The sequence below is a fragment of the Hippocampus comes genome, unplaced genomic scaffold, assembly GCF_001891065.2.
Source record: "Hippocampus comes isolate QL1 unplaced genomic scaffold, H_comes_QL1_v1.1 scaffold18, whole genome shotgun sequence".
In the NCBI taxonomy this organism is placed as follows: Eukaryota; Metazoa; Chordata; class Actinopteri; order Syngnathiformes; family Syngnathidae; genus Hippocampus; species Hippocampus comes.
This window is the reverse complement of record NW_017805014.1, coordinates 541191-560240: the sequence shown is the minus strand read 5'-3', so window position 1 is coordinate 560240 and position 19050 is coordinate 541191. Positions and strand designations below refer to the sequence as shown.

Here is a 19050-nt window from a genome sequence, read left to right as displayed (position 1 = left end):
TTGACACTGTCAAGTTGAGTTGAACATCGGGTCAAAGCAGAACTTCCTCATGAGGCGTGGCACCCCGGTGAAGCTAATAGGAATGTTTGCCAGGTGGGTTGTGCAACATAAAATCATTTTTTGGTGATTTTGTTTCAAGTTAGTTGACAGAAGCCGTAAAAGTAAAGAGGTCCAAAGACACACAGAGTATTAATTTCAATAAAAATAATGAATAAAGATATTAAAGGCAAATGTGTTTGGAGTTTTTTTTGTTTTTTTACTTACACATGACCAGAAGCCAGAATGGAGTCTGTTTTATTGGAATATACCCTTAAAAAAATAGATGCTCAATTTTAAAAGTATACACACGTCAAACAGTCGCGGTTCATTCACTTTTGTATGCATGCGCACAGCTGAGCGGCTTGCACAAATAGCACCATTGCCGAATCACTGACAACACAAAAGGGATTCTAATTTGTTGGGAGTAAACGAGTGGATTTATGTTAAATGAGTCCCACTTGTGGACTCACTGACATCACGATATTTTCCGAACGTCAAAGATGAAAATACGCTCTTACTGCCAACATGGATGACATTGCACGCTCACTGCTTGCTTTTACAGGAGTGACGGTAGAAGATGTCGACGTTGGCCGCGTAGTCCATCTTTAAAAGTGCGCCCAAACTCCGCGCGCCGAGACTTGCACCTCCGAGTGCTGAGGACTGTTTCAACACCAGGAGGCTGTAGCCGTGGAAACGGGCCTTGAACTCATCAGATGACGCCGCCTCATCCAGGACCTCAATGAAGCCTGTGCAGAAGGCAACGTGAGAAGGAAGTTTCAGAAGCTATACTGATAGCAGGAAAGGGCAAAGTTGACGGATGTTGGATGCTGACTCGCTTTCAGAAGCTTCCAGCTCTTCCACACGGAGCCCACGCACAGGATGGGCAGGCCGAGGTCACCGTTGAGTAGAGGCTGAGATAGAGGGGAGGGGGGGCATTAATAAAGGAAATCATTGATGATGCAATGCAACGTGTATGTACGACACCTCCTGTGCTGCAGGTAGGACGGCTTGCACGTGTTTGGCTAGGACTCTCCCAGCTCGCGAGAACACATATTGACACAGCGCATCTCCAGCTTCTGCACCTTTGGCAAACAACCCAATGTTTTTAATGACCTGAAATATTTCCAGTGATGTTCCAAATACATCATTTCAAATGCTTCAATTGACTGAACACGCAAGTTAAATTCAACTGCAGTCAGAATTTGTGATGGACTTGTGACTATTTTTGACAATTTTCTCGTGACTCAGTGCCGACCTTCAGCCAGCTTCTGACAGAAACCGGCAAAGTGGGACTTCTGGAAGTTTCTGTAGAGGTGCGGCAGCATGCCCATGAGGTCAGACACCTACGAAGAATTCGTCAGGGTTTGTAATCTGATTTGTACATGGAGAAATCAACAGCGTTTGGCCGATTTGCATCAAATGTCACCTCAAAATACTCCTCCATGGCTTTTCTCACATGTGTCACGTCATGAGGAGGCGTGGCCAACTTGTCCCTGGCATCAAAAACGGTCTTGACAGCTAAATGTGCAATCCAGAACGCTGGGGATATGTTCAGAGAATTAATGACCCATTAGCTGTCTTGCTTACTGTACAGTACATAAATAAATAAATACAAATGTTCCAATTTTTTTTTTATATTTTGTTTTTAGGTATCGTTCGTACAGATGTGAGGATATCAGCGTTTTGATAGTTTCGACTTTGCAGTTCTTGTAAGCATATTCCTTTGATCATGGCTTGCCACTTGAAACTGCCCCCCACCCTAAAAAAAACAATTATGCCCCCGACTGCAGCTCAGCGCCAGTTTGAAAAGCTTTGTGGTCATCTGACTCCACAAATGCATCATCAACACTTTCCATAGAAAGTTTCTTAATACAGGATGGGTTTTTGAGAACGCACGCAAAGGAAGGCCCTGCTACTGCCACCGCTGATGGAGACACCACTAAGAGCAGGCTTTTTCAGAAATCCAGGAAAGAGAAAACAAATGAATGTTGATTGGTTGAACTTCTTACCAGATCCTTCGTCACCCATCATGTGACCCCAGCCCCCACAGCCAACCTGGGACCCGTCTGGATTCACTAATTTGCAGTTGGAGCCTGTCCCTGAGATCAAGACGACGCCACCTGGTGAGAAAAGCCAAACCTTTAGACTCTGGTTATAAACTTACAGGGTGCAGATCTGATCACGCAGTAAAGCTGACAAGAGATAAAGCCACACCTACAAGGCGCAAAGTATCAAGCCCGTTTTGACAAATGGGTAGAAAGACGGCAAGTGTTGACTTACCGCGGTCACTAGCAGTGGCCATGGCACCGATGGCATCGGTCGTGATGAAATAATCTTGGCTAAGGGTAGGATAAAGGCCTTTCATGTGAGCAATCAGTTTGTCGATGGCATCCTTTTGCTCGCCCCCACTCAGAGACATGCCCTACACGCACAAGCAAACATTTGTGAAAAATCAATCACGCACGATTGTGTAGAAAAAGCTAATTTGACAGACCAGCGAGCGCAGCGGAATGTTTGGATCCAGTCCTGCCGCCACCTTGGCTCCCCGGACCATGTCGTTGATGGTTTCGATACATTTGTCCACCCCCACCAGCTGTACAAATTACAAGGGAAGTTAAGAGAAACGATTGTAAAACCCAACTCCAATGAATTTGAAATGTGGACTCATCAGACCACAGAATATATTTCCACTTTGCATCAATCCACTTTAGATGAGCTTGGGCCCAGAGAAGCCGGTGGCTTCTGGAAGAAGCATTCCTCAATACTGTCAGTTTTTTTTTGCCACCTGACCAAACTTTTAGGGTACAGGTGTCAAACTCAAAAGCCCAGGGGCCAGATCCGGCCCACTACATCATCTTATGTGGCCCATGAGAGCAAATCATGTGTGCATGATCCATACTAAAATCTGTACTGAAATGTCAAATTGTCATGTGTAATAAATAACGTTGAGAATTTTGTTACTCTGATTACAATCATTTGGACAATAAAAAAACAAAAAAACTATTGTAGTTGACTGATTTAAAAACTAGTAGTCCATTACTTTGGTGTACAAGTTATAAAATAAGAATAAAATTAAACATTTTAGTGGTTTCACTGTCATATTGGCCCTCCAAGGGAAGACGTAGCTCCGAAGTGGCGTGCGACAAAAATCAGTTTGACACCCGTTTTCAGGAATGCATTGCAGCTATAAAATTCTAAACTAACAATTATTTGCTTAAAAACAATCAAGTTTACCAGTTTGAACATTAAACATGCTGTCATGTGTATTGTATTCAAAATAACATAGGTTGAACATGATTTGCAAATAATTGTGTTCCGTTTTTATTTATATTCAATTCAACGTCCCAACTTCATTGGAATTGGGTTTGTAATAAGGATGAATTGAGCCCACCCAGTGGTTGGTGGAGGGCCCCTCAGTCTCTGCAAGGATTCTTCCATCTTCTGTCACCAGGACCGCCTTGGAATGGGTCCCCCCACTACAAGCGCAGAGGAGTTACTGAGGAGTCTCTTATACATTCGAACCTCACTCGACACTGTAGGACCAAAGGCTACGAAGCAGTGACAATGAAGGAACCGTAACAACGGGTTGTGTCTTTAGAGATCCGGATATCAACCACAGAAACAATACTACACGCTTACAATTAACGATAGCAACGTCGTTAAAGTGCGAAAAGTGTAGTTGAACATATTTTCGTTTTAAATCTCACCCTTCAACGCCGCCGAACACCGATGACATGGTCCACTTCCTGTTTCGCTCCTCATGACCGCGACGATCTCGTGAGACCGAAGAACCGGGCTGGACTTTGCGATGCTCACAAACGACCAACAGGTGGCAGCATTGTGCTGGCAAAAATGGAATCAACGCGGCGCGTGATGTCGTGTAACAATTAAAATATACAGTAGAGGTCAAAGGCATCTCTTCAAGCACCCAACGAATACAATATAGCACATAGTAAAAATATTTCAGATGTTTACGTGTCAAAGTGAGTTTAAGTTGGTTGGAACGTGATTTCCTCTCATTTTTTTAACCGTCTGATTGTATCCCCTTACTTTCCATATCGTGATAATCGATGGGGGTTCACGCTGCTTGTTTTGGGCTGGAATCAGGGACAAACGCTGAGAGCCAACACGAGGCATCTGCAGCCCATTAAAAAGCGATTCCCGCTTCTCCTGCCAGAGTGGGCGAGCCCCCCTACAACTTTGCTAGAAATGATCACGAGAAAGAAATGTCTCGAGTGAAAAGCACTTTTACTTTATAGTGGTAAAGTTGTTTTAAAGTGTTAACACCTTAACGTGGAAAACAAGGCGCGTTAAGTGTGCCACGATTGAGAGCAAAAGACACGTTACGCAAGAGTGAGGAGGTGGGTGAAGAGGAAGAGGAGCGCGTGTCAAGCGCGACTGCAAAAGCGGATACTAAGTGCGTAACCTTCAAAATAAAACGTTGCATTTGCGCCTCCGTTAGGTAGGTCAGTGTTTTCCACCTGTTGTTGAGCCGTGGCACCCATTTAGCTTATGAAAATGACGCACGCGCTGTTAAAAAGGTCAAAAAATTTAATAAACTAAAATAACTATGATCTTGTTTCAATTTACTCTCAAATTGATTACTCGCTGCCAAAGCCAGTCAACACCAAGCAGGGATGGCGGCCACACACCGTGGCGAGAGGGGCTATAGCCCCATCAGAAATCTGTGTAGCCCCAGTTAAATCACTCCAGTATTTTATTGGATATTGTAAAATATATTCATAAATTATTGTTTCCCCCCACCCCCTCAAGCCCCCCTTTAGCTACGGGAGGGGAAAAAATTGAGCTGTCCCTGACACCAAGGATGACATCTGGCATTATTATTTTACATTTTGCCATCTAATATAAGAGCAAATAATTGTTCCGCCTGTCATTATATGCCATTGGCAAAGAAAAATAACGTTCGAACACATGAAGTGGAATTGGGTAATTTCTCAGACTTCCCCTGATGACAATTCACTTTGTTTGGGGATGTGTTAAGGAACCGTTTTAAGTTGAAGCAAATGAGTTTTATTCTGAAAGTTTGAGGGGAAGTCCGGTGTTTTTGATGACACATTTTCCCACAGCACTTTCTCGGAGCAGCCTTCAGATGCGTCAAGTAGAGGAGTAACTTACGGTCAAACGTTTTGGACCTTTTTGATCTCTGACGGGACCACCCAGTGTTTGGTTGAGCCTTTTATTTCTTTGAGCCATGCCGCTTTGCACCGAGCCCCACAGCAACCGTTTTTGCCCTTTCACGGCCAGGCAGAGGAAGTGAGAGAAGTGGGGAAGTTGTTAGGGGATGTAGAGGTGTGTAGGGGGGGGGGCGGGGGGGGAAAAAGAACAACAAACTTAAGAGGATTTTATTTTTTTGATCTCTGACGGGACCACCCAGTGTTTGGTTGAGCCTTTTATTTCTTTGAGCCATGCCGCTTTGCACCGAGCCCCACAGCAACCGTTTTTGCCCTTTCACGGCCAGGCAGAGGAAGTGAGAGAAGTGGGGAAGTTGTTAGGGGATGTAGAGGTGTGTAGGGGGGGGGGCGGGGGGAGAAAAAGAACAACAAACTTAAGAGGATTTTATTTTGTTTGTTTGTTTGTTTTGGCTGCTGTCAAGTTCAAGTCAAATTTGGGTTACTCGGAGGGAAGAGTCGGTGGAGGCCGGGGGCATGGACACCCACGTTAAGGAGGGACAACTTTATGTGCAGCATCAAAAGTTTGGCAAGGTAATATTTTGCTGTTCTAATAATGGTCAAATACTAAGAAACCGGAATACTTCAGAGAAAAGTTACAAGTGAAAACACGGTATTCCTAGGATATTCTAGAAATAGCTCAGACGCATGCTATTTTATCATCGGGAAATAGTTTAAATTTAAAAACTGAATTCGGCAGATGACAAATGAAACAAAAAAAGCATATTTGCAGCTGGCCTCGTGATGAGCTAAATTTGGTGCGTGAGCTGCACACGGAAGACACTTTTTTTTTTTTCCCCTTGAACCTTCGTTCATTCTACTTTTCACACATTCTGCCGTTATCAGGAAATGACGCCAATCAGACTGTGTGCGGTAGCGCGGACGCTCATCACTTGCGGATCAGGCTCGGGCCTCCACGCAAACTTGTGTTTGCTGTGAATGCACCGCTGGATAAGAACACGTCTCCCTCATGGGGATTTGAAAGAGGGTCTTTGTTTATATGGCGCGCCTCTTTCTGGTCATATGACCAGGGCCAACAAAACATTTGACCCTGGCCCCGACATCGCCACTCCACAAGAGACATTCATAGTAATGAGAATTCTGCCACGGTATGAAGTCAAAAGTACCATTTGACCACGTATTTGCCCAAAGACAGAACTACTTGAAACAAAAGACCTTTTTTCTGAGGTTAACGTTGTGAGATGGCACACGATTTCAGCGTGCTCCTTAACCCACATGGGTTGCAGACTCTCGCCTGCACACCTTCTTCCCGAGCAAAGCAGATGTGTTGGGCAATATTTTCAGTTTCTGTTTTGTCTTTTTCCTGTCGCCCATCTCCTGTCTTCCGACCATTTTTCTCGGTGCCAGAAGGACACTTCTGGCGTGAACCAGAACAGAACAGGACTGATTTTAGCTCACTGGCATGTAAAAAATATGACCCCCAAAAATAAATAAATAAATAAAAGCATCATGCTAAGAGGATTTGACAATGGCTCATTATGGTTGTTCTGTTCCATCAGAAATGGAAGAAGAATTGGTTTGTCCTCTACCCGGCCAGCCAAAATGGCATCGCACGCCTCGAATTCTTCGAGTCGTCCGGGTCGGGAGGTGTGGGCGGCGGCTCGGGCGGGAATTCAAATGAAAAGACCAGAAAGCTGGACAAGAAGATTATCCGCTTATCCGAGTGCATCTCCATCCTGCCGGCGCTGACTGAGAACTGTCCCAAAGACAACATGGCAGCCTTCTGTGTGGAGACCAACGACAAGACCCACGTGTTCGCCGCTGAGAAGAATGCCGCCAAGGAGTGGATGAATACCATGTGTGACATTGCATTTCAGGTATCCTTTTTCCTTCTTTGGCTCCTCTTTGTTGGCTTTTGTGTGCCAATGGCTACAAAATGTTCCCTTCCACAGTCAACTATTTTTATGGCCGACTCTCCGTCCATCGGAGAGATCCTGCGATGTACGGCTTACATCACCACTTTGGCGATCAAAACCGGTTTGCGCTGCCCAGCGCACTTGCTATTCATCATCTACTTTTTGAAAAGGGGAATTGCCACCAGCATTGCGAGTGAAAAGACAATTCGTAAAGATGAAGTTGTGTCTCCACAGGGTGGAAGCGGTGGCAACGGGGATTCTGACGTGGAATCCCAAGACCTGAAGATGTCTGAGAACCTTATCTATTACTCCAGAGAACAGGGTGAGGATGCGACAGAAGCCGAAAATTGTAGCATAAGAAAATTATTGGAAAAAAAACTGTCTATGTATCCGTAGTGAACGAGTTCTGGGTGAGCGTTCAGCGAACGGAGGCTTCGGACCGCTGCAGGCTGTCGGGCAACTACTGGCTGAAAGCCGAAAGCAACGTCCTGATCTTAAAAGAGCCCAAAACAAAGAGGAATGTCTTTGTCTGGCCGTACAAGCTGCTGAGGAGATACGGACGAGACCGGGTGGGTGCAATAACACGTCAGTGTGGATGTGTGCGTGTGCATGTGGTCAGAGCATCTTCTGCTATCAGAGGCTGTGGTTGGTCTTTTCATAGGCGGTTGCTGTAAAGTGTGAAATGACATTTTAAATGTGCGGAGCAGATGAGACAGCAGACCGTTCAAGAAAAGGTCGTTATGGTGTCAAAAAAATTTTTTTTTTAAATTTGCTAACTGGAGTGACGCAAAAGCGGGCAAGAGCAGACGAGACAGCAGACCGTTCAAGAAAAGGTCGTTAGGGTGTCAATTTTTTTTTTTAATTTGCTAACTGGAGTGACGCAAAAGCGGGCAAGAGCAGACGAGACAGCAGACCGCTCAAGAAAAGGTCGCTAGGGTGTCAAAAACGTTTTTTAATTTGCTAACTGTTGTGACGCAAAAGCGGACAAGCAAGCAAGCGCTGGTTTAGCGACGAAGGAAACGGCGCAAAAGCCTCCGAGGCTTGCAACTGCAGCGTCTTGGTTGAAGTAGTCACAGGCTTCTTTCTTGCGTTACTTTTGCAGGTGATGTTTTCCATCGAGTCTGGCCGCCGCTGTGACTCAGGCCCCGGTAACTTCACCTTTGACACCAAGCAAGGTAACGAGATCTTCACCCTCGTGGATCAAGCCATCAAGTCCCAGAAGGCCCTGGCTGAGGAGCGTCCCCTCAGCTGCCCCGGCTACTTTGACCCCGAGTGCCCGCCATCGCTGCAGCACATCCGCAACGCTGGCGCCGCGGCACCCGCAAGCGGAGACAGCAGCAGCTGCAGCAGCTGGGAGGCTGACGGCGATTCGGGTGGCAGCAAACCAGGTTCTGCAGATGGCGTGCTCGGGAAAAGAGAGGGAGGAGATGGAGGAGGAGGGGCAAGAGGGCCAGCAAGCGCCGGTGCCGAGAGACAAAAGGGGAGGAGTTTACCAGAACTGCCTGCCATAGCGGGGGGCGCGAGTGGAGGTAACACACCTCCGCGGTCCCCAAGAGGCCAGGGAGCGGCAAAGTGTCCTTCCTCGGCTGACAAACAAGCTGCTCTTTACTCGGAGCCAGCGGATGCCGTCCGTCTGCCTCCGCACACGGCTGATGGCCTCTACTCTGACCCGGTGGACAGCATTACATCCGCGCCGCTAGCGCAAGTCCCTCGCCTGCGTCCGGTGGGTGACGAGTCCTCTGGAGGCGGGGCCCAAACAGAGCATCACCACGGGAGCGGTACCCACAGGACCGCCCAGGACCTATATTCACATGTGTATGACCACATCAGCGTGGAGCTGAGCCATAAGACCGATGCGATGAGTCTGAATGGGGCCGGGAATGCAGGAGGGGGCGGGCGATGCGCAGGCAGAGGGATGAACAGTAACAAGAGAACCCCCGGGGTTCGAACAGAGGGAGCTCTATCGCCCCCTGTTCTGACTCTGGAGCATATTTACGACGAACCGGAAGGTTGCGCCAAAGGATTTTTGAACTCGAGCAACACCATGGGGATGACTATTTACAACGAAGCCCGTTTGGAGCCTTACAGCCAAAAGAGGCGAGACGAAGTGGCTACCCTGACAGGACCGGAGGTAACTTACAGCACCCCCACCCACGGGAAGTCTTCTTTAGAGTCCCACAAACATTCGCCCCCGAACCGCGGAGGTCAACACCCGCCGGCTCCTCGATGGCCCAAACCCGTCACCGCTCCCAAACCCGTCCGGGGCAATTTTGCCCGCAGGGAGCCCGTTCCGTTGCCTCCCGGGAAACATAGCGAGCCTGATCATAATGTGAACAACAACAACAACAGTCGGGGCAGGGAGGACGGAGGTGAAAAGGAGCTGTACAGCCAAGTCACAAAACCTTCGAAATTGTGGTCAAATCACTCCAAAGCGACGCCACTGAGCTCACCTGATATTATCTATGATAACTTGGGAAATGTTTGACAGGCGCCTTCACTTGGCTGCAAGTGATTGCATTTTTTTATTTTTATTTTTGAGGCACATCTTTCTTTTCTGTTAATCTGCGGTCGTGTCCATCTTAAGTGAGAGCGAGGGCTAAAGAAGTGATGAAAGTGTTTGGACGGTCTCATTCCACAAGTGGCGAAGCGAGCTGTGGTGTGGTTGCAGATGCGTGACCACACTTCTGTGTTTTGATTACGTGGGACAACGAGATTTTCCTTCACGTGTTGACTGCGCCGATTCATCACCTTCAATGCCACCAATCCGCAGAGACTTGGAAAGGTTCGAGTCCAAGGCACTAAAACAGGAGGTGCTTTATTTTTAGACTCCATATGGTGGAAAAATCTTCGCAGGAATCAGGCAATGTGAACTCAAGCCCTCATTTGGATCAAGGAAATAGACACGGGGTGGGGGGGTAATGTGGCTGTTCAACTGCAGGGGGAAGTTGTTCCATGTTTTTCCACTCGTGTGTTATTGCCTCTACAAGAGAGACTTTGCAATTACCTGCAACATATGTGTACATGTCAGAAAACAGCTGCGCTGTCTGTAAATACGACAACAACAATAAAAAAAAAAAGTCTTGAAGAGATTCCTCCATATAGCGGACATCTGCCACCGATGTCACAGTTATTTTTGGTCAACAGACTTTCTGTTCTGGGCTGAGCAAGTCTGACCTCATCCTCAACTTCCCCTCCTTTGCCACAGTTTTGTGTTCTTTCAGTTCGTTTCCAGCCACTTACTCGCGCCGTTAAAGCATGAAGCAGCGGCTTTCATCCGTACTTCTCTCTTCTCTCTCGCTTTCTCTGCACTGATTGGGTTGCCATGGTGTCAGCGCACCGCAACTGGTTTGTGTCTTGCATTGCAAGCGCAGACAAAGGTTGGTCGGTCAAACATGGGCTGGAAAGATGAAGAAGGAGTCTGTCAAAAGCAAAAAGCAGCTAAAGACAGATGAAGAATATAAAAAAAAAAAAGGGGAGAGTTTCTCCAGCGCTTACAAAAGGCAAGATGAGAAAGACATTGACACGATGAATGCTGGCAGGAAAGCGCTGCATGTGTCAGTTGGCGTGCAAAACAGGGACAGACTGTTCCATTCGCGGCTCCAGTTCGGTATCCCGTTCATCTCTCTGCTTTTTTTTATTTCCCCAAGTGCTACCAAAGTTCTTTTTGAACAAATCCACAGACAGCCCGATTACATTTTTAAGGTCCTTAACTCTACCTCTGCGCACCGTCAGGCAAGCGGAGGAGAAAGCAAAGCAGAAGCAGCGGTGAACTGATCGAACAACAGAAGGGTTAACTTGCGTAGCGCATGGTAGCCCATTTATCGATTTCTTTTTTTTTTGTCCTTTACATGACTTGACTCAACACTTGTTTGCCGTGATGTAAAAACTTGTGGATATAGTTGCAGCGATTTTCTAGCAACTATTTCCCCCTCACAGGGCTACAGAAGTTGGGCCTGTTTGGAAATTTGAGTTGGGCAACAGCTGCAGATCAAGTTGACATGCTAACAAACTGACACTACTCTTGACTAGTTTCAAAAGCAGCGTTTTGGGATGAAAATAATTTCATGTTTTCAGGAAGATGTATTGGGGGGGGGGGGATAGTATGCAAAATTGCACAATTCAACTAAGCTAGTGCATGTTCCTTTGCGATAGTTGCGTGTGCTCCGGGTTCGTTCATTGTGGTTTCAGCACGGAGGGCCAAAAGGGCTATCATGCAACAAACAAAAGATCCTTGCATGCCTTGCTCAAGCTCGTGGCAATGTACAGCATTTGGAAAGAGTCTGTGAGCCTACGTATGTGTTAGGTTCCTTTTCTGGCGATTCAAAGATGTCTAATTTCATCCATTTTTTTTTTTTTTGCAACATAGCTGCACACATAAAACAATCTCATGCAGACCACCAACTTCTATTTTTAGCACTGCGTGGGTAAGCCATTCGATTCGTCTCTGAAGTTGCATTTGCTCTTTGTCGGTTCTTTGTCATAGTTTCATTCAGGTTTTTGCTTCCGTGACTGGAGTCTGTACTACTAACCTTCAAGTCATTCCTTAAAATGTAGGACTCTAATTCAAAGAATCCAATTCCGTTTCCATTAAAAGTTAGAATGTATGCTACTTGCAATTGATTTTGTACACTTTGCAGACTGCACAGGCATACAACCTTTTTGGAGATTTTGATTCGTCTGCCTCCTCGGGGCAGACGCACTTTGTCATTATCTGTCCGGGGCCTGTATATGAAGTGCTTTGTGCGTTTTATTGCAGTTTGTATTGTTTTATCACTCAGGCCGGAACAGGCAACTGCAGGAAAGACGCCGCACGAGACTGAGCCAGAGATAAAAAAGTGTTCTTCCGTGCTGCCGATGGCAGCACAATGAGCTGCAGTGTCTTTCCAAGTCTCAAGACAATGTATTGACAGCCAAATTGGAACACTGTCTCAACTGCAATAATTCTTATTTAAGGCTAGCACAGTCAACAGCAACATCCAAACTGTTACAAGGTGACAGCATATGAAAGCCAAACGGGAACTAAGCGGTCTTCAAACTAAACCATTTCGATGCTTGTCAGTTAAATGCAACACAGCCACCCACACAAAAATCGCACTTTTGTTATCCTGGTTCTCCTTTATGGTTAGCAGTCAGAAAGAGGAACTTCAGCCTTTTTGACCTTTTTGTTTTTCGGTTCTACCCACCGGTTGATCGCGCGCAGGGTTTGCAATGAATAATGTAGCGAGGGGATGATAAAGGACAAAGATGGCGGGTGAAAAGCAAGTGAAATGCGAGCCAATTTGCTTGACTTCTCCTTCAGAGACAAAAGAGTCGTTGTGGTCGTAATTTGTGAATGCGGAAGGCCTGTGACGTCAGAACGCCATGAGGTAATTTGTCACTGGCTCCTCGCTTGTGTTACAAGGTTCAACATGGGAGTGGAATGGCGGGAGACTGATTAAAGTCTGTGCATGCGTGCGTGCGTGTGCGAGAGAGAGAGAGACAAGGCTCTTGTGCTTATTAGATTAAGAAATATGAGCATGACTACTTGATGTGTAGTATCCATGAATTTGCATTGACTCTATTGGGATGTCTCTGCAAACCAAGAGGACAATCGAAATGATACTTTTACTTTGCTGTTTCCGGAGTTTCACCTCTTCATCTGGCACCTTTGAGAGAAGGCGAGAATGATGGTGCTTGAGGAAAGCAGAGAGCCATTTGTCTGCTGCTGCTACCCCCCCCCCCCCGATTAAAACAGTAAAGCTGTGTTCGAAGAGGAATGTGAATACTTGTCTTTACGTCAGTACAATATGGATATGTAAATTCTTTTTTTCCCCCCTCTCCTCTTCCCCTTTTTAAGAGCACAATTACTAATCTGTCATTTGGTCGCACGCATGCACACACACGTTCGCATGCTCACATCAGCCGATGTGGTGACATTTTAATAGTGATGCATGGAAGAATTCAGTCAGCTGTCCGGGGCATTTTTGGCACAGAATTCCGAGTTTGTGATTTTCACTTCTTAAGAAGGGCGTGTTATGACCAAACCCCTCAAATGGCAAAGTTGTGTGCGCATGTTGAAACGGAAACACTGTAACTGTACGCTGGGACTCGTATGAAGAATGCACTACACAACCTCTTGACCTTTGGCTACCGTATTCCTCTTTTATCTTCAGTTTTGCCTTCCACCATCCACCCATCAGTGCTCTGCCAGTGTTACCGTGCCATCTTTGTCCGATCCCTCCTGAGGAGCAGGCGCTGAGGCCTGATGGCCGCTACTGCATGAGCTACTCCTTCTCACGAAGGTCAAAGCTCGACGATGTGGTCTCAAGGGAGTTGGAGGTCTCAGCGGGGCGGAGCGGGAGTTTTCCAGGGTCCTCTGCAAGGAAGGCGGCTCGGGGGCCACGTTGGACTTGACCTTGCTGTACATTCCAAGCTGGTGAGCCTGGTTTGGAAGGAAGGCGACATACCAAGTGACGCTACGTATTTAACTAGAATAGTACTCAGTGTTGCAGCGACCTCCACCAAACTTCCTATTGCGCCTAAGTGTGTCCACGTATTCTGAAAATTTGTTCTTCGTATATTGTATTATTCACGTAGTCATGGGAGAGCGTGATCTACATTACTGAATGCTCAGTTTTAATTGAGCGAGTAAATGTAACAATTTGATTTTTAGCTTTCCTAAGCAGAGAAAGAAGCAACAGCAGTGCGGTTGACTATTTTTTCCGCCTTTCAAACTATTTGCATGTCAGCAGCCTTATCGGGCCCAATGAGTCACACAGCCAACTGCTCTGCGCTTTCAGGTCACTGCAGGCCTCAGCTGACGAGAAAAAAAAAACATAGCCAAATGATAGTCGAGTTCACAAGCATCCACTATGTGTTACTATTTCAATTGATTGAAGATGGATTCAAGGTTTGGTGCAAACTACTGATATGGCGCGTCAACTCAATCGTGAAGAAAAGCAACACTGTTTACCTGATGGGATTGACTGTTGGCTGTGGCTACAGCGCTCTCTGGTGGTTGACGCTGGTATGTTTGGATAGCAGGGAGCATAGTTGAAGGGCTAAGGGCGAGAGATGCATTGCCTCGTGTTCATGACTCACAGCTAGATCAGATTTATTTAGCCTGATGAGCCACATTTAATATTAGCCCGACCCTAATGGGTAGTGCAGCTTGGTGACCAGGATGCTCCTGAGATGCTGGTAGAGGTTGCTGTTCAGGGAGCAGGGGCTCAACACCTCCTTCTCTTTGATCTGGCTGAGGCAATCCTGACGGAAACAGACAAAAAGTTGAAGCTCAACATGCTTCGTTCCGCTTCTGACTATTGGTTTTGGTCACGTGCAATTGCAGAGAAGACAAAGTTGATTTTACCATGATGACCTGCATGGCTTCAGGGGGAGGCTCCCGCATTGGCTCAGAGTACGCGCCAGGCATAAATAGTTCCCTGCAGACGACTGGCTTCAGGAGCATGGCGAGTGACGGAGATGGGTAGAGGAAATAGAAAGAGCACAAATCTGCCTCGCATGCAAAGAGACACAAAACACACGCGGGATGCACAGCATGAACGCATGAGGCATACAGTATGCAGGTTTCTGTTCAAAGAAGAGTTCCAAAGGCAATCAGCCATCATTAGGACACGCCGCATTCATAATTGGTACCGTGACGATTGCGTGCCGTGAGATTTCGAGATTGGCGCATCCTTAATACCGAGTCAAAGTCAAGTCCGGTTTTATCTACGTTGGACTCAAGTCTAACGACTACTGCACCTCAAAAGGTCGTGGGTTAAATAAGTCGCACACCTGAGTCTCCATCTGTCGGCCCCACCTGCAGCAGCAAAACCTGGCCCTGATCCTGAAAAAGAAAACCGGGAGACATCATCACTTTTAACAATCGATAAAGAGGCTGAGACAGGCGTTGCATTTGTTATTTACCTGCAGTGTGCGGTTGAGAGCTTGAAACCTGTGCTGGTTGGTTTCTATCTCATCCCAGTTCAGACGCCAGCAGGCGGTCGGGATGACAACTAGCGGCAGGCCGTACAACACGCTTTGACACACGCCAGCCTTGTAAAGGGCCCTACGGGCAAACATACGTAAAGAGACACTCATGACCTTGATGAGTTTAAACACAGACACGAGATAGGTTTGTTTCTTATCGCAAATTGTTTAGCGATTTGTGTCTTTGTTCAACGGATTGGCAACTGACACAATTGATTACACACTCCTGCGCCAGCCCAAATAGATCCCTTTTTCGAGTCCGTTTTGTCCCGTCTTGCCAGTGGCGTGCTAAACATTTCCTGACAAACACTTTGTGGACACCGTGACTGGAAACACGGACACACGGTACTTCTACTGCACCGAGATGTGAGCAGAACAAAGTGGACACGTCTTGTAAATATTGCAATGCTCTACACAATCAAGAATGGAAGCATTCATAGACAAAGAGAGCTCCTACGGAATACATGGTGACAATGCATGCATGGTCGATGCAACACTCATGTTCGGTTCATCATTCCCCCTCAGCTTTTTGAATATACTGTAATCACTTGATGAGTCCTCCATCCTACTTGATTGCTCTCATTCTCCGGGGTACTTGAGAGACTGACATGACGTCACAAAGGCTTTCTGGCTTCTCCGAGGGGTTCAGTGGGAGGGAGCCGGGGCTGATGACGCGCTCCCGCATGTCGCACTTAATGCACACTAGAGAGCAGCAAAAAGCCACGGTCACGTCTCTGACAATGACGATGACATTTTTTTTTTTTTTTTACTTTTGGTCAGTAGGAGCGGTGACGAACCTGGACCGGGACTCCCCCGTGGGCTTGGTAGGACAAGGTGGATGTGTTCAGAGTCCACTCCATATTCTTGAAGCCAATTCTTAAATACTCCCTCAAGAGCAAACACACTGCTGTCCACCAGGTGCAGGTCCACCAGCACCAGATTATCTGTAAGAGAAAAGTCAGACTGCTGTGAGTTCATTCTTGCCCAGAGGTTAAAAACCAGAACGAGCCTCCATTGTGACCACTAGATGGAGACATTCAATGGAAATATTTCTTGCTGCTTCTTTTACTTGTGCTCCCTTTTCTCCCTGTCCATTTATCTTGCGTAGTGCACAGTTTATTGAACTTCCTTCAAGTTGTCCCACTTAAAAATGTAGTTCACGAGGCATCACCGATGAGAGCAAATTTCACTTTTAGATGTTGAGGGAAGTGTATTCAATATTTGCCCACCAGAAACTTTCTTCTCCTCTAATTGAATAAAGAAATAAAAAAGATGGACGAGGAGCAACGGTGGCTCTAACTGCAATAATAAAGAGAGAGGAGGGTGATGGGATATGAAGAAAACACAGTTCAAGCAAATCGATTGTCTCCGTTAATGTGCGCCTGGGGGGTGTGGGAAAGCAGAGATGTTGAGCCAGAGTAACTGAGAGAGGGAGAGAAGAATTATGAGCGCGGGAGAGAAAATAATTGTAAATGTCAGCCAGAAAGGGCGGAGCGAGGCCTGGAGGAGAGCAAGATAGCAAAGGGGACAGAAGCTGGATAAAAGTAGAATAGTCTCAGCCTAAGGGGGAATTACGGAAGCTTCTGTGTGAGATCTCATTTTTCCAAAGAACTGACTCACCAGGAAGCTCGAACGCGCAAGCTTGGTGACAACAAGATGAAGAATTATCTTGACGTCGCAAAATATACAGTGCAGCTTCTCCATGAGGATCCATGCATCAAATCCATCTTTTTCCTTTCTACTGGCTCCATTACCAACCCTTTGATTTGTTTCCTCATTGGCATGCATGTCCACTGTACAGGGGAGGACATATACAATGTACGTCTTTTTTTTTTTTGCATGGCCTTGCGAACATGTTGACACCAAAAGCACACGTCTCGTCCATCCGCATTGTATAACGCCGCCGTGAATAGGCCATTGATGTTGTTGGAGACTGGGACAAATGCCACATTGATTGTCCGCCATGCAACATGGGTGCTCGACACACTCGCGGCAGTGTGACCTAATTGCCTCGCAGGCACGATTGCTTTAAGGCGGGTGTTTGACAGAGGCAGAGACTTGTAAAGGACACTAGGACAAAGCGGAAGACAAAAGCACTGTGTGTTCGCTGAAGAGGAGGAGCATGAAAGACAGAATGAGACTAGAGAAAACGTAAAGAGAAGAGCAAGATTCAGCGGATGAAATTTGCAAGGAGGCTCTCGAAAGAAGATTTACAAGCATGGAGTAGCACACAGCGCAAATAAGTTTACAAGCAACTGCAAGATGTCCACTTGCGGATGACATTAAGTTGGGAACTGAGAAGTGGGCACTTGGAGACCGCCTTGAAGACGCACCCACCAATTGTGCCGGGTTTGTAAGAAAATATATCTTAAAGATGATGACAATAATATTAATAATAATGATGCATTGAATGAATTGATTTCTACAATGATTTAGAGTGTTCGATGCATTCTGACGTCATAATTATGAATGAAATAAAATTGCATCCACCACACTTATAGAGCAGAGCGCAGAATCTGTCTGTCTGCGCCACAACTTGGACCTGGTGTCACCCGGACTAAAGTCTAGTCTACTTTCTGTCACGTTCACACGTGAAGACTTTGAAAGCCATACCAGTCATAATCTGCAACGCAAACATGCAAGAGCATCCTGATTTCCTTCGGATTCCTGCCCTTGACTTTAAGGCCCATATATCTGGAGAGTGTGCAGTGCACTTCCGGTGCGTCTACACTGGCGCAGTGTCTGTGGTCGGGCCCGCCAGGAGCTGTGGGTGGGGTTTCCTCCAGAAAACACATTTCCAGCCCACGAGCTGACTGCCTCCGAAACGGAGCAGAAACAAAGTGCAACTGCAGGTTGCGCTGATGGAAGACAGACGAGCCCAGCAGGAAGTCCACGCATTGAAGCGAATACCTGAAGAAGTAGCAACGGTATCTTTCAATATCCATTGGGAATTGAGCATAGGCCCGCGGGCGTCTTACAAATATTGTTTACTGCATACAAAAGCAAACATTACAGCCAGGCTGGGAGGATTCCCTCCTGTTGCCACCGACGGCAGTTGTGTCAAACAAAAACAAACAACTTAAGTGTTTGCGTGGCACACACTTAAACCCGCTTCCTACACTGCTCTGCTGCTATTGTCGTGACCGCCATAATGAGCTTTTAGTGGTTAACGGTGAGTCAGCAAGTTGAAATTATTTCTGCGGCTGAAAGCATAATTGCGTTTCGCGCAGTCATCCATAAACATGCGTGGGGCGGAAAAGATGGCCTCGGTGCTTCTGAGGACCTCAGGAAGGAAACGAGGAAAATATTTAGCAACAGAAAAAGAGCGTGAGGCTTCGTGGCGTTGCGCTGAACAGAACGGCTGTAGCTTTGATTTCATTTACTGGAGAAGTCATTATGTAATCTGTTGTTACGTGTTCTGCAAGGAAACCTCCCGCCGACCGTTGTTTATGAATGAATTGTCGTGTTTAGTACGTGCATGACTGACTGGTGGAGGCATCACGCTGAACCTGAACATCAAGTTGTAGTCTGCCGACGGTCTGAAACAAGGAAACCTTTGGAGGTATTTCATGATAAGTGATGATGGCCACAGTTTGGGTTAATGCGACATGAATCGGTGGCGATACAAGAGATTTTGGAGAAAGAAGATCAAAGCCGACGGCAAATGAGGTAACGCAGACGTCCTACTATTCCTCATATAAAGAGAGATATGAAAGGAGGAAAGAGGCGGCGACGGCAATTAAGTCACTGGAGAGGAGGGCAGGAAAGGGGGGGAAAAGAAGCCCTCTCGTATAAGGCTTTGATGGAGTGAGCAAGAGGCCCTGCAGCGGACTATGATGAAAGAAAAAGTGAAAACGATATGGTGTAATTACACTGGTTGGGGCCACACACACACACACACACACACACACACACACACACACACACACACACACACACACACACACACACACACACACACACACACACACACA

General features: G+C 46.6%; 3 protein-coding genes across 4 annotated transcripts in view; 1 reads left to right on the top strand and 2 right to left on the bottom strand.

Annotated features, from left to right (window-relative positions):
• Positions 1 to 278: 278 nt before the first annotated feature.
• On the bottom strand, positions 279 to 3877 carry nagk (N-acetylglucosamine kinase). The gene is made up of 10 exons (XM_019863217.1): positions 3747 to 3877; positions 3431 to 3515; positions 2534 to 2632; positions 2320 to 2461; positions 2049 to 2159; positions 1466 to 1578; positions 1295 to 1382; positions 1024 to 1121; positions 872 to 950; positions 279 to 785 (listed from the first exon to the last, which is right to left on the bottom strand). The coding sequence occupies exons 1-10, from the start codon at positions 3773 to 3775 to the stop codon at positions 583 to 585; spliced, it is 1047 nt and encodes a 348-aa protein (XP_019718776.1). The 5' UTR covers positions 3776 to 3877; the 3' UTR covers positions 279 to 582.
• A 1536-nt stretch (positions 3878 to 5413) lies between these two features.
• On the top strand, positions 5414 to 10202 carry dok1b (docking protein 1b). 2 transcript variants are annotated; one of them, XM_019863212.1, is made up of 6 exons: positions 5414 to 5563; positions 5654 to 5762; positions 6749 to 7066; positions 7340 to 7427; positions 7502 to 7674; positions 8208 to 10202. In XM_019863212.1, the coding sequence occupies exons 2-6, from the start codon at positions 5706 to 5708 to the stop codon at positions 9588 to 9590; spliced, it is 2019 nt and encodes a 672-aa protein (XP_019718771.1). In that variant the 5' UTR covers positions 5414 to 5563; positions 5654 to 5705; the 3' UTR covers positions 9591 to 10202. The 2 variants fall into 2 exon arrangements, with proteins under 2 accessions (XP_019718771.1, XP_019718770.1); XM_019863211.1 differs by lacking the exon at positions 5414 to 5563 and having other exon boundaries at positions 5590 to 5762.
• A 367-nt stretch (positions 10203 to 10569) lies between these two features.
• The window catches only part of m1ap (meiosis 1 associated protein), a 14743-nt gene continuing 6262 nt past the window's right edge, over positions 10570 to 19050 (bottom strand). The window contains exons 5-12 of the mRNA XM_019863214.1: positions 15874 to 16020; positions 15646 to 15778; positions 15014 to 15155; positions 14882 to 14933; positions 14454 to 14596; positions 14238 to 14350; positions 14058 to 14145; positions 10570 to 13526 (exon numbers count right to left, since the gene is read on the bottom strand). Of these exons, the coding sequence (XP_019718773.1) occupies positions 13281 to 13526; positions 14058 to 14145; positions 14238 to 14350; positions 14454 to 14596; positions 14882 to 14933; positions 15014 to 15155; positions 15646 to 15778; positions 15874 to 16020 (1064 nt within the window). The 3' untranslated portion in view covers positions 10570 to 13280. The remainder of the gene's footprint in view (positions 13527 to 14057; positions 14146 to 14237; positions 14351 to 14453; positions 14597 to 14881; positions 14934 to 15013; positions 15156 to 15645; positions 15779 to 15873; positions 16021 to 19050) is intronic.